This window comes from Mustela nigripes, chromosome 14 (genome assembly GCF_022355385.1).
Source record: "Mustela nigripes isolate SB6536 chromosome 14, MUSNIG.SB6536, whole genome shotgun sequence".
Lineage (NCBI taxonomy): Eukaryota > Metazoa > Chordata > Mammalia > Carnivora > Mustelidae > Mustela > Mustela nigripes.
This window is the reverse complement of record NC_081570.1, coordinates 40566088-40581474: the sequence shown is the minus strand read 5'-3', so window position 1 is coordinate 40581474 and position 15387 is coordinate 40566088. Positions and strand designations below refer to the sequence as shown.

At 36.0% G+C, this 15387-nt stretch overlaps 2 protein-coding genes across 2 annotated transcripts; both read left to right on the top strand.

Moving 5' to 3' along the window:
* The first annotated feature begins 6534 nt into the window (after positions 1 to 6534).
* Positions 6535 to 6885, top strand: LOC132001743 (small ribosomal subunit protein eS1-like). Its single transcript, XM_059376583.1, has one exon. The coding sequence runs from the start codon at positions 6535 to 6537 to the stop codon at positions 6883 to 6885; it is 351 nt and encodes a 116-aa protein (XP_059232566.1).
* Positions 6886 to 6891: 6 nt separating this feature from the next.
* On the top strand, positions 6892 to 7329 carry LOC132001742 (small ribosomal subunit protein eS1-like). The gene has a single exon (XM_059376581.1). The coding sequence runs from the start codon at positions 6892 to 6894 to the stop codon at positions 7327 to 7329; it is 438 nt and encodes a 145-aa protein (XP_059232564.1).
* The last annotated feature ends 8058 nt before the right edge of the window (positions 7330 to 15387 follow it).

The window sequence follows — 15387 nt, the reverse complement described above, 5'->3', positions numbered from 1 at the left end:
TTTGGCATCCATAGTCACCAGGGATATTGGTCTATAATTCTCCTTTTTGATGGGGTCTTTGCCTGGTTTTGGGATCGAGGTAATGCTGGCCTCATAGAATGAGTCTGGAAGGTTTCCTTCTGTTTCTATTTTTTGAAACAGCTTCAGGAGAATACATACTAATTCTTCTTTGAATATCTGGTAGAATTCCCCGGGGAATCCATCGGGTCCTGGACTCTTTTGGGAGGTTTTTGATCACCGGTTTAATTTCATTACTGGTTATTAGTCTATTCAGGTTGTCAATTTCTTCCTGTTTCAGTCTTGGTAGTTTATAGGTTTCCAGGAATGCATCCATTTCTTCCAGGTTGCTTAATTGATTGGCATGTAGTTATTATTGGTAATAATTTCTGATAACTGTTTCTATATCCTTGGTGTTAGTCATGATCTCTCTCCTTTCATTCATAATTTTATTAATTTGGGTCTTTTATCTTTTCTTTTGAGTAAGTCTGGCCAGTGGTTTATTGATCTTACTAATTATTTCAAAGAACCAGCTTCTAGTTTCATTGGTATGTTCTACTATATTTCTCATCTAATTCATTGATCTCTGCTCTAATCTTAATTATTTCTCTTCTTGTGTGTGGGTTAGGCTTAATTTGTTGTTCATTCTCCAGTTCTTCAAGGTGTAAAGATAGTTTGTGTATTCAGGATTTTTCTTTTTTTTTTTCTTTTTTTTTTGTTTTTGTTTTTGTTTTTGTTTTTGTTTTTTTTGAGTGAAGTTTGGATGGCTATGTATTTCCCCCTTAGGACTGCCTTTGCTATATCACATAAGTTTTGGATCTATGTATTTTCATTCTCATTGGCTTCCATGAATTGTTTAAGTTCTTCTTTGATTTCCTGGTTGACCCAAACATTTTTGAGCAGGATGGTCTTTAATTTCCAAGTGTTTGAATTTCTTCCAAACTTTTTCTTATGACTTGAGTTTCAGTTTCAAAGCACTGTGGTCTGAGAATATGCAGGGGAAAATCTCAATCTTTTGGTACTGGTTGAGACCTGATTTGTGACCCAGTATATAGTCTATTCTAGAGAAAGTTCCATGTGTGCTTGAAAAGAATGAGTATTCCATTGTTTTAGGGTGGAATGTTCTGTATAGATCTATGAGGCCCATCTGGTCCCGTGTGTCATTCAAAGCTCTTGTTTCTTTGTTGATTTTCTGCTTAGATGATCTGTCTATTGCTGAGAGTGGATTGTTGAGGTCTCCCGCTATTAATGTATTATTATCAATATATCTCTCCATTTTGGTTAACAGTTGGCTTATGTAGTTGGCTGCTCCCATGTTGGGAGCATAGATATTTACAACCATTAGATCTTCTTGTTGGATAACACTTTAAGTATGATACAGTGTCTTTCTGTTTGACTGATATGAGAATTGCTACCCCAGCTTCCTTTTGAGGTCCATTGGCATGAAGGTTCTCTATCCCTTCACTTTGAGTCTGGATGTATCTTTAGGTTCAAAACGAGTCTCTTGTAGACAGCATATGGATGGGTCCTGTCTTTTTATCCAATCTGCAACCCTGTGCTGTTTTGTGGGAGCATTTAGGTCGTTCATGTTGAGAATGATTATTGAAAGATATGATTTTATTGTCATCATGTTGCCTGTAAAGTCCCTGTTTCTATAGACTGTCTCTGTAAATTTCTGTTCTATATCACTCTTGGGGGTATTTCTCCTTTTATAGAACCCCCCTTAGTATTTCTTTCAGGGCCAGCTTAGTGGTCACATATTCTTTCAGTTGCTGCCTGTCCTGGAAGCTCTTTATCTCTCCATCCATTCTGAATGACAGCCTTGCTGGGTAAAGTATTCTTGGCAGCATGTTCTTCTCATTTAGTACCCTGAATACATCTTGCCAGTCCTTTCTGGCCTCCCAGGTCTCTGGAGACAGGTCTGACACTATCCTGATGTTCCTCCCTCTGTAGGTAAGGAATCTCTTCTTCTTAACTGCCCTTAAAATGATTTCCTTGGTTCTAAGATTTGCGAGTTTTACTATTACATGCCAGGCTGTTGGGTCTGTTCTCCTTGATCTTGGGAGGAGTCCTCTCTGCTTCTAGGACACAAATTCTTGTTTCATTCCCCAGATTAAGGAAGTTCTCGGCTACAATTTGCTCAAATATATCTTCTAGTACTCTCTCTCTCCATCCCTCCAGAAATCTCAATAATTCTGACATAGAAATGTTTCATGGCATCATTTATTTCTCTAACTCTGTTTTCATTGATTTTAAGCTATTTGTTCCAGGTCTCCTCCTGTTCCCTCTTTTCTATCAGTTTGTCTTCTAGATCACTAATTCATTCTTCTGCCATGTTTACCCTGGCTGTTGGAGTATCTAGATTAGATTGGATCTCACCAATAGCATTTTTAGTCCTGCCAGATTAGCTCTCATTTCTGCCCTTAGAAAATCTATGATGCCCTTAATGGTTTTCTCCATTCTAGCTATTGTCTTCATAACTGTTACCTGGAAGTCTATTCCTGTCATCTTCCTTATATCCATAAGCATTAGTTCTGTGGCAGGGCTCACAATCTCTGAATCTTTCCTCTGTTGGGGGTTCCTCCTCTTAGTCATTCTTTTGAGTGGTGGTTCAGAGACTGTACAGAGTCCAAATTATTGGCCACAACCCAAGCAAGATGCACCTGTTTTATAGGAACCTTAGAGATGTTGGCCTCTTCTTCTTCTAGTGTGTCTTCTGGGGGAGGGGCCTGCTGCACTGTTACTCATACAGCCCTGTTTGGGCAGAGTTGCTCTGCCCCCTGTGAGGGGAGGATGGGCTCAGTGAAAACTGGTTTTGGGGGGCTTTTGTTCTCTGGCAGCTTTCTGTGTTCTCTTCTGAGTGAGCAGAAGTGACTGTATCCAAACCTCTGTCTCAGAACAGAGAGATCACTGCTCTCTACTGAGTACTCTAGGCCACACTATCTCCATTTCTCTCTGTGTTACTAAAAAACCTTGAGTCCTGGGTCATGTGCCCCACAGCAGCACTCCCAGGCCTCGCTTCCAAGTTCAGGCATATCTCTGCCCTTTGTGCTCTAAAACTGCAAGCTGCCCCCATTTCACAGGTGTGCCCCTGCAGCCCCCCAGGTTTCAATCTGGGGGGCTGCCTAAAGTTCTTTCCCTACCACTACCACTCTCTGAGTCTGTGCCAGTCCCCAACATGGGAGGCTTTTGTACTCCAGTGGCACAGGATCCCTGAGGCTCCCTCCCCATTCTGTTTATCTTCTGATATCTGCCCACAGAATCACAGCTCCATATTTCATAACTCAAGACCAATTGTCAGAAATATTCTGTTTGTAGAGATCCATATCTTCTTACATCTCAGGCTGATTTTGTGGGTGCTTGGAATGGTTTGGTAGATATCCAGCTCAATTCAGAGGACTGGTTGAAATAGGGTTCCCTAGTCCTCCACCATCTTTTCTCTTGCCTTTGTTTTATTATTTGAATCTTCATGAATTACCTGTTTATTACACTCTTCTGGAATTTTGCCAGATTTCAGTATCAGGTACTCTAATTCAGCAAAAATCTTTTTTTTTTTTTTTTTTAAGATTTTATGTATTTATTTGAGAGAGAGCATGAGCAAGTGGGGGGAGGAGCAGAAGGGGAAGAAGGGAAAGGAAGAATCTCAAGCAGACTCTGTGCTGAGTGTGGAGCCCCATATGGGGCTTGATCTGACAACCCTGAGATCATGACCAAAGCCAAATCCAAGAGTTGGTCCATTAACTGACAGAGCCAACCAGGCACCCCATCAACAAAAATCTTTTAAACACCAAATATGCATAGAATATTATTTCAGGTATCAAGTGAGGGATAAAAAACCATTTAAATAAGAATGAATCCTTGCCCTAAAGGTTTAAACATCTATAATGAGATATAAGCAAGGCTCATATGCAACCAGTATAAAAAGTTGACCATACTTTTTTACTTGGTATTTGTTCAGAGTGGTTATAAGACTAATTAGATCTGTTTGTGAATATAGTAGTTACTTATTGTGATGGCTGGACTTTAACGTTCTGATTTGAAAAATGGGAGTCTTACACAACTATAATTATAAATAAATAAGATAATGTTGCAAGGAATTAATAACATGGAAAAAACCAGGAAGACATCTCAAACTTAATGTGCATATACAGGCCATAAAGTAAGACTCTATAAGTTTTACAGAATCATTATTACATATACCACATTCTCTGAAAATAATGAAATTAATTTTGAAATTAATAACCTAATATATACCCTAAGAAAAGCTCCTATACCTGTGGAAATTTAAAATCACACTATAAATTACTCATGCCTTAAAGAAGAAATAAATGGAAATTTGAAAATACATAGAAATAATCAATAATGATATGTACAAATACTTGTGGCAACAATGCTGGAGCCAAATTCAAGGTGAATATATGGCCCTAAATGCATATATTAGAAAAGAAAGCTGAAAAATAATAAGCTTATCATTCAAATTATAAGTTGAGAAAGACCAGCAAAATAAGCCCAAGTAATGTAGACAAAAGAAATAAATAATGAACAGAAATTTATAGGATAAAAATTAAGATTCTTGGTAAAGACTAACATGATTTAATAAAGCTCTAGTTAGATTAAAAACCAAGTAAAAAAGTACAAATAAACAATATTTAAAATGAAGAAAGAACATAATTACAATTACATTAGAGTTTAAAATAAGAAAATACTTCAAACAAACTTATGGTAATACATTTTAAAACTTTTACAAAATTATATATACCTAAAAAGTAACTTACAAAAAATGACTCAAGAATAGAAAACCTAAATCAACATGTATCCATTAAACAATCAGCAGTTACAAAATTTCCCCTAAAGAAAAGAGCAGGCCCCAATAACTTTATAATTTCTACTGTATACCCATGATTCAAGTATTTCTTATCTTATACAAGCTCTTCCAGAAAATATAAAGAGATTGCTGGCTGTTTGTCCAAATACATTTTCCTCTTCTTCCCCGGCAAAAAGCTAGACTACCGTGTCCCAGCTTCGCATACCATTAGGTGAAGCCATATGACTGAGTTCTAACCAATAGAATTTGAATGGAAGTGATGTCATAAAAACCTCTCAAGCACCTTTCTCCATGTTCTTTCTCCTTTTAGGTATGACTGGGATGGAAATCATTCCCAGGGAACTTTGGAGCCATGTGTCACCATGGATCTAATTAACATTCATAGAACACTCAACCCAAATAAAATGAAAATACAACATTATCAGGATTTGTGGGATGCCACTAAACCAGAACTTAGGTGAAATTTTACACCAACACCTGCAATATTAGGGGAAAATGTGTGGAAAACCTTAAAAACTAAAGTAAAGCAGATTAAGCCTAAAATAAACAGAAGAAAAAGGATATTAAAAACTAAAGTAAAAACCAATGAAATAGAAAACAAAACAATCCAGGTGGTAAAAAACTTGTAATAGATATGCAAAAAATAAAAAAGAATCCAAGTATATCACTACAGAAAGCCAACAACACATGGAAGAGAGAAGAAAGCGTCTAGAAAATCTATGGAAACAACCATAAAACAATAAAAAATGGCAATTAAATATATATCTATCAATAATTACTTTGACTGTAAATGGACTAACTGCTCCTATCAAAAGACATAGGGTGAAAAAGTGGATTAAAAAAAAAAAGACCCATCTATAGGCATCCTATAAGAGACTTATTTCAGAACAAAAGACACCTAAAGACTGCAAGTGTGGATATGGAGAAACATTCTTCATGCAAATGGATGTCAAAAGAAAGCCAGAGTAACAATACTTATACTGGACAAAATAGACTTTAAAACAAAGATTGTAACAAGAGAAAAGAAGGACACTATATCAGAACAATCTATTAAGAAGATGTAACAATTATAAATATTTATGCATCCAATATGAAAGCACCCAAATACACAAAACAGGTAATAGCAAAATAAAGAAAATAATTGATAATAATATAATAATAGTAGGGGACTTTAACTCCCCACTTACACTGATGGACAGATCACCCAAACAGAAAATAAACAAGGAAACAGTGGTTTTAAATGACACACTGGACCAAATGGAGTTAACACATACATTCAGAACATTCCATCCTAAAGCAGCAGAATACACATTCTTTTCAAGTGCACATAAGACATTCTCCAGAAGAGATAAAATATTAGGCCATAAGATAAGTCTCAAAATTGAAAAATATCAAAGTCATATCATGCATCTTTTCTGACCACTATGCTGTAAAACTAGAAATTAACCATGAAAAAATCTGGAAGGACCACAAATACATGGTGGTTAAATAACATGTTACTAAACAATGAATGGGTCAACCACAAACTAAAAGAAGAAATTAAAGATTAGAGGGAAACAAATGAAAATGAAAATACAACAATCCCAAATCTTTGGGATACAGCAAAAACAATTCTAAGAGGAAAGTAAATAGCAACGTAGGTTTACCTTAAGAGGAAAGAAAAATCTCAAATAAAAAATCTAACCTTGCCTTTTGGCTCCCTGAGCAGCACCATGGCGGTCGGCAAAAACAAGCGCCTTACGAAAGGCGGCAAAAAGGGAGCCAAGAAGAAAGTGGTTGATCCATTTTCTAAGAAAGATTGGTATGATGTGAAAGCACCATCTATGTGTAATATAAGAAATATTGGAAAAACATTAGTCACAAGAACTCAAGGAAACAAAATCGCTTCTGATGGCTTCAAGGGTCGTGTTTTTGAAGTGAGTCTTGCTGATCTGCAGAATGATGAAGCTGCATTCAGAAAATTCAAGCTAATTACTGAGGATGTTCAGGGCAAAAACTGCCTGACCAATTTCCATGGCATGGATCTTCCCCGGGACAAAATGTGCTCCATGGTCAAAAAATAGCAGACCATGATTGAAGCTCATGTTGACGTCAAGACTACTGATGGTTATTTGCTTCGTCTATTTTGGGTTGGTTTTACTAAAAAACGCAATAATCAGATTTGGAAGACCTCTCACGCTCAGCATCAACAGGTCCACCAAATTCGGAAAAAGATGATGGAGATCATGACCCGAGAGGTTCAGGCAAATGACTTGAAAGAAGTGGTCAAAAAATTGATTCCAGACAGCATTGGAAATGATATAGAAAAAGCTTGTCAGTCTATTTATCCGCTCCATGATATCTTTGTTAGAAAAGTAAAAATGCTGAAGAAGCCCAAGTTTGAATTGGGAAAGCTCATGGAGCTTCATGGTGAAGGTAGTAGTTCTGGAAAAGCTACTGGGGATGAGACTGGTGCTAAAGTGGAACAAGCTGATGGATATGAGCCACCAGTCCAAGAATCTGTTTAAAATTCAGACATTCAATGGTGACAAATAAAAAATCTTATTTGTGAAAAAAAAATCTAACCTTATGTCTAAAGGAGCTAGAAAAAGAACAAACAAAACCCAAAACCAGCAAAAGGAAAAGACATAATAATATTAGAGCAAAAATAAGTGATATAGAAACTAAAAACAAAACAAAACAAAAACAAAAAACCACAATAGAACAGACCAATGAAAACAGGAACTGGTTCTTTGAAAAGATCAACAAAATTGATAAACCTTTAGACAGACTTTTCAAAAGAGAAAGAGAAAGAGCTAGCAAAAGGGAGAAAGAGAAAGGACCCAAATAAAATCACTAATAAAAGAGGAGAAATAACAATGAACACCACAGAAATACAAACTATTATAACTGAGTGTTATGAAAACCTATATGCCAAAAAACTGAACAACTCAGACAAAATGGATAATGTCCTAGAAATATATAATCTGCCAAAACTAAAGTAGGAAGAAATAGAAAATTTGAATAGATCTATTACCAGCAATGCAATTGAATCAGTAATAAAAAAAAACTCCCCAAAACTAAGGGTCCAGGATCAGGCAGCTTCACAGGTAAATTCTACCAAACATTTACAGAGAACAAATACCTATTTCTTCTCAAACTATTCAAAAAAATAGAAATGGAAGGAAAACTTCCAAATTCTTTCTATGAGGCCAGCATTACCCTGATTCCAACACCAGATAAAGAAATCACCAAAAAAGAAGAACTATAAGCCAATATCTCTGATGAATATCGATGAAAAATCCCAGCAAAATATTAGCAAACTGAATCCAACAATACATTAAAAAATCAGTTATGATGATCAAGATCAAGTGGAATTTACTCTGGGGATGCAAGGGTGGTTCAATATAGATAAAACAATATGTCTCATCAATAAGAGAAAGGATAAAAAACATAGGATTGTTTCTTTTTTTAAGTTTTTATTTATATTCTAGAAAGTTAACATTCAGTATAATATTAGTTTCAGGCATAAAATATAGTGATTCAACACTTCCTGGTGCTCATCACAACAAGTGCACTCCTTAATCCCCACCATCTATTTAACCCTCCCCGCCTACCCGCTTCCATTCTGGTAGCCATCACATTGTTCTCCACAGCTAACAGACTGTTTCTTAGTTTGTGTGTGTCTCTCTCTCTTTCCCTTCACTCATTTGTTTTGTTTCTTAAATTCTACATATTTGTGGAATCATACAATACTTATCTTTCTCTGACTTACTTCACTTAGTAAAATACTCTCTAGCTCCATCCATATCATTACAAATAACAATATTTCCTTCTTTTTTATGGCTGAATAATATTCCATTATATATTTTTATATATGTGTGTGTATATACATACATACATACATATATACATATATACTACCTCTTCTTTATCCATTCATCAGTCAATGGACATGTGGTTGTTTCCATAATTTGGCTATTGTAGATAATGCTACTATGAATATCAGGATGTATATATCCCTTTGAACAAATTTAATACAATTGTTACCAAAATACCAACAGCATTTTTCAGAGAGTTAGAACCAACAATCCTAAAATTTGTACAGAGCCACAAAAGACCCTGAAGGCAAAAGCAATTTTGAAAAACAAAAAAAAGCAAAATGAGACATCACAATTCTGGACTTCCAATTATATTACAAAGCCGTAGTGATTTTAATAGTATGGTACAGCATAAAAATAGACACATAGATCAACAGAACAGATGAGAAAACCCAGAAATAAATTCATAATTATATGATCAATGAACCTTCAACAAATAAGGAATGAATATACAATGAGAAAAAGACAATCTCTTCAACAAATGATGTTGGGAAAACTGGACAGCCACATGCAAAAGAATGAAGCTGGACCACTTTCTTTGATTATATACAAAAATAAGTTCAAAATGGATTAAAGACCTATAAATGAGACCTATAACCATAAAAATTCCAGGAGAGAGCAGAGGCAGCATTTCTCTGACATTGGCTCTAGAAATATTTTTCCAGATATGTCTCCTGAGGCAAGAAAAATAAGCTATTGAAACTACATCAAAATAAAAAGCTTCTGCAGAGCAAAGGAAATAATCAACAAAACTAAATGGCAACCTACAGAATGAGAGAAGATCATTTGCAAATGACATATCAATAAAGGGTTAGTATCTAAAATATAGAAAGAACTGATAACAACTCAACACCCTAAAACCAAATATTTCAATTATAAATGGGCAGAAGACATGAACAGACATTTCTCCAAAGATGACATCCTAATGGGCAACAGACACATGAAAAGATGCTTAATACCACTGATCATTAGGGAAATGTAAATCAAAACCACAAGGAGATATCACCTCACTTGTCAGAATGGTGAAACACAAAACACCAGAAACAACAAGTACTGGCAAGGATGTGGAGAAAAAAGAACCCTCTTGCACTGTTGGTGGGAATACAGCTAGTGCAGCCACTTCAGAAAACAGTATAGAGCTACCTCAAAAAGTTAAAAATAGAATTACACTTTGATCCAGTGTCTGCACTACTGGGTATTTACCCCCCAGATACAAAAACACTAATTAAGAGGGATACATGCACCCCTATGTTTACTGCAACATTAGCTTCAGGAGCCAAACTATGGAAGCAGCCCAAGTGTTTGTCAATAGATGCATGGATGAAGATATGGTATACCGAAAGACACATGAAAAGATGCTCAACATCACTCATCATCAGGGATATGTATATCAAAACTACAATGAGATATCACCTGACACCTGTTGGAATTGTTAAAATTAAGAAGACAAGAAACAAATGTTGGCAAGGATATGGAGATAAAGGAACCCTGGTGCACTGTTGGTAGGAATGTAAATTGGTAAAACCACTGTGGAAAACAGTATGGAGGTTCCTCACAAAATTACAAAAAGAATTACCATACATTCCCACAACTCTACCTTTGGGCATTTACCCACGGAAAATGAAAACACTAATTACAGAAGACAGATGCACCCCCAAGTTTATTTCAGTATGATGTACAACAGCCAAGATATGGAAGCAACCTAAATGTCCATCAGTAGACAAATGAATACATAAAATGTGGTGTATATATATGATGGAATATTACATGGCCATATAAAGGATGAGATCATGCCATTTAAGACAACACAGATGGACCTAAAGGATATTATGCTAAATGAATTAAATCAGACTGAGAAAGATATATACCATATAATTCTACTCATAAATGGAATCTGAAAGAGTGAATAAATAAAACATAGAATCAGAACTATAAGTACAATGAACAATTAATGATTGTCAGAGGGGAAGGGGGTGGGAAGTTGGGTAAAATGGATGAATGGGAAAGGCAGATACAGGCCTCCAGTCATGGAATGAGTAAGTCACGGGAATAAAAATCAGAGCATAAGGAATATACTCAATGATATTCTAATAGCTATGTGATGGGACAGATGGTAGCTATACTCGTGAACATAGTATAATGTATAAACTTGTCAAACTTAGTGAAGTTGTACACCTGAACCTAAAGTAACATCATCAATTATAGTAATTAAATAAAAAAAAAAGCTGTAAGACACATGCACAGTGGAATGTACTCAGCCATAAAAAGGAATGAAATCTTGCCATTTGCAACACAGCTGATGGATCCAGAGGATGTACTGTTAAGTAAAATAAGTCAATCAGAGAAAGACAAATACCAAATGATTTCACTCATATGTAGAATTTAAAAGACAAAACAAATGGGGGGACCTGGGTGGCTCAGTGGGTTAAAGCCTCTGCCTTTGGCTTGGGTCGTGATCCCGGGGTCCTGGGATCGAGCCCCACGTTGGGCTCTCTGCTCAGCAGGGAGCCTGCTTCCCTTCCTCTCTCTCTGCCTGCCTCTCTGTCTACCTGTGATCTCTGTCTGTCAAATAAATAAATTTTTAAAATCTAAAATAAATAAATAAATAAATAAAAATAAAAGACAGAATAAATGAACAAAGAAAAGAAGAGATAAACAGGCATGCCTGGGTGGCTCAGGTGGTTAAGCATCTGACTCTTGGTTAAGCATCAGATTCAGTTTAGGTCTTGATCTCAGGGTTGTGAGTGTAGGCCTTGTCTTGAGCTCTGGGCTAGGTGTGGAGCCTACTTTAAAAAAAAAGAAGAGACCAAAAAAACCCCTCAAAACAAAAAACAAACACAAAAACCCCAGCCTCTTTAACATACAGAACAAACTGGTAGTTACCAGAGGGGAGGTTGGTAGGGGATGGCTGAAATAGGAGAAGGGGATTAATAGTATATTTATTGTGATATGCACTGAATAATATATAGAGTTGTTGAGTCACTACATTTTACACCCAAAACTAAAATGACACCATATGTTAATTATATTAGCATTTTCAAAATGCAAAATTTTTTTAAAATTAAAATCTTCTAGAACTACCTTATGACCCAGCAATTGCAATACTAGGTATTTACCTAAAGTCTAAAAAATACTAATCCACAGGGGCACATGCACCCTGATGTTTTTTATTAAAATTTTTAAAATTTTTTTTATAAAACTATAATGTATTTTTATCCCCAGGGGTACAGGTCTGTGAATCTCCAGGTTTACACACTTCACAGCACTCACCATAGCACAATCCCTCCCCAATGTCCATAACTCCACCCCCCTCTCCCAACCCCACTCCCCCCAGCAACCCTCAGTTTGTTTTGTGAGATTAAAGAGTCACTTATGGTTTGTCTCCCTCCCGATCCCATCTTGTTTCATTTATTCTTTTCCTACCCTCCAAACCCATGCTGCATCTCCACTTCCTCATATCAGGGAGATCATATGACAGTTGTCTTTCTCCAATTGACTTATTTCGCTAAGCATAATACCCTCTAGTTCCATCCACGTCGTCACAAATGGCAAGATTTCATTTCTTTTGATGGCACCCTGATGTTTATAGAAGCATTATCTTCAAAAGCCAAATTATGGAAAGAGCCCAAATGTCCACTGACTGATGAATGCATAAAGCAGATGTGGGTTATATATAATATTCACATACATAGATGAATATTACTCAGCCATTAAAAGGAATGAAATGTTGCCATTTGCAACGAAGTGGATAAAGCCAGAGTGTATTACACTAAGCAAAATCAGTCAGAGAAAAATACTGTATGATTTCACAAGTGTGTGGAATTTCAGAAACAAAACAGATGAACATAAGGGAGGGGGGAAAAAGAGAGGGAGGCAAACCAGGAAAAAGACTCTTAATTATAGAGAGCAATCTAACTGAGGGTGGTCAGATGGGACATTGGGAAGTGGGGGGAATAAATGAGTGCTGGGTATTAAGGAGGGTACTTGTTGTGATGAGCACTGGATGTTAGATTTAAGTGATGAATCACTAAATTCTACTCCTGAAAACAATATCACAGTGTATGTTAATTTAAATAAAATTTAAAATTTAAATTTAAATAAAAACATGAAAAAAAAATCTGGGCCTACAGTTCAGACACCAGAAAAGTCAGAGGTTTGAAGCTTCAGGGGCATTTGTAGGTGGCAAATTCTCTAGAGGGAGCCATGTAGCAAGAAATGAGAGTAGCCTCTAGCAGCTGAGAGCAGCCCTTAAAGGACAGCCAGCAAGAAAATGAGGACCTCAGTCCTACAACTAGAAGGAATTGAATTCAGTTAACAACCTGAATTAACTTTGAAGCAGATTTTTTTCACCAGAACCACCAAAAAGGAAAGCAGCCTACCTGACATCTTGATTTCAGCCTTACAATATCATAAGCAGAGAAATCTGGCTACCCTGTAACTAGACTTCTGCTATAGACCTAGACCTACCTAAAAACTAACACGAGTGTTGTTCTAAGCAGCTAAAATTGTAGTAATTTGTTAATCAGCAAGAGAAAACCATTACAAACTGGAAACAAGCCAAGTGTCTACCAACAGATAAACAAATTGTAGTATATTCAAACAATGGAATACTCTGAGCAATAAAGAGAAATAATCTACTGATACACACAACACGGATAAATTTTAAAATAATTCTGCTGAATGAAAGAAGCAAAAAAAGAGAGAGATTACATACTATATGATCCCATTTATATAAAACTCTAGAAAATGCAAACTAATCTATAGTGACAAAAAGCAGATGAATGGTTGCTAAGAGATGGGGAACAGTGAAAGATGTGGAGGGATTACAAAAGGGTATACAAAAACTTTTGGGGGTAATGAATATGCCCATTATCTTGATTGTGGTGATTTTCATGTGTATGTATGTCAAAACTTTGTCTAAATCATCATAAATATGAATTTCAATTATTCTTCAATACAGCAGTTTTTAAAAGTAGAAACTTAAATCATATTTTAAAAGAAGCAATGGAAAAGGAAAATTTGAACACAATGAAAATGAAATTAAAGACTACATATTTAAAAATAAATAGAGTCTCTGGGAGATTTTTTTGTTTTCTTTGAGAACCAATTTAAATTCTGCAATGAGAGGTGGATCTGAAACTTTGCTGAAGTAATTATGGTTGATCCTCATTATTTGTGGATTACATATTGGTGAATTCGTTTACTCAATGAAACTTATTTGTAACCCCAAAATCAATACTCATAGTGCTTTTATAGTTATTTACGAGCACATGAATGAGCAGAGTGGTGAAAAATTTCAGTCGATGTGCATGTTTTTAGCTAAGGTCAAACAAAGCAACATTCTGCCTTTTTATTGTAGATCTCATACTGTCAATAATTACCCTTTTTGTGCTATCGTTTTTGCATTTTTGTACTTTTTGTCGGTGATTTCACTGTTCAAAATAGCCCTGAAGCATAATGCAAAACACTGTCTAGTGTTCCTAAGTGCATGAAGGCTGTGATGTGCCTTACAGAAAAAAATGTGTGTGGTAGATAATTTTCATTCAGCTATGAGTTATAGTGCTGCTATTGGCAGAGTTCAATGTTAATGAATCAACTAACAATCCCTTATAAGGCGTCTTTAAATAAAAAACACACATAAAACAAAACTGTGTATTTACTGGTTGACAAAAACGTAATCAAAAGCTTGCAGGGACCTAACCCTGTATTTTTCTGAGAGCAACAGTTCAGTATTTGTTAATTCCGTGTTCACAGCAACTTTATAGAACATAACTAACATGAAGAATGAGAATTCTTATTCTCAATAATAAATAAAAATAAGGTTCTATGATTGAAAGGCTTATATGGGTAGTCAGAGGCTTTAGAAACAATTATTTCTCTGATGACTTCTGCTTTGCCTATTTTTTAATGACATAAACTAAATTCAATGAATTATGCAGATTTTTAATTCCTTATTCTCCACTGAGGATATTCTGATCTTTCTTCATTTTGCTCAAGTTTTCAACCCCATCTACCACTATCCTTAATTTCAAATGACCCTGTACATTTCATACCTTAAGCCTCACTTCTAATGAGAATGCCTCAATTCCCATAAGAATGTTAATTCTTTTTAAAAAAAGATTTTATTTATTTGAGAGAGGGACAGAGAGAGCAAACATGAGCAGGGGTTGGAGGAGAGGCAGAAGGAGAGGGAGAAGCAGACTCTCTGCTGAGCAGGGAGCCCAACGTGGGGCTGGATCCCAGGATCCTGAGATCATGACCTCAGCTAAAGGCAGACGCTTAACCAACTGAGCCACCCATGCACCCCGAGAATGCTAATTCTTTTTTTTTATTATTTCTTTTCAGCGGAACAGAATTCATTGTTTATGCACCACACCCAGTGCTCCATGCAATACGTGCCCTCCATGATACCCACCACCTGGCTAATTCTTAAACCCCTTTTCTTTAAGGAAATTCAGGAACTCCTGTCGCTGGGAAATTTTCTCTCCCACTAGATGGTAAACTCTTTTAGTTTATAAGTTTTAGTTCTATGAGTTCTAGGTGCAGAATGCTTTTATTACACTCCACCACCACCAAAACCTTCAAGAATCAGGAGGAAGTAATGGGGTATGGCACCTGCAAAGGCAAAGTTAACAGAAGGTTTTGAAATACATCTCAAGGTCAACAGAGACAGATGCTCTTTTAGCATAAAAATATCTAAAAATT

Coding starts and splice junctions, on each gene's coding strand:
- LOC132001742 (XM_059376581.1), top strand. CDS start 6,892: ATGATTGAAGCTCATGTTGACGTCAAGACTACTGATGGTTATTTGCTT.
- LOC132001743 (XM_059376583.1), top strand. CDS start 6,535: ATGGCGGTCGGCAAAAACAAGCGCCTTACGAAAGGCGGCAAAAAGGGA.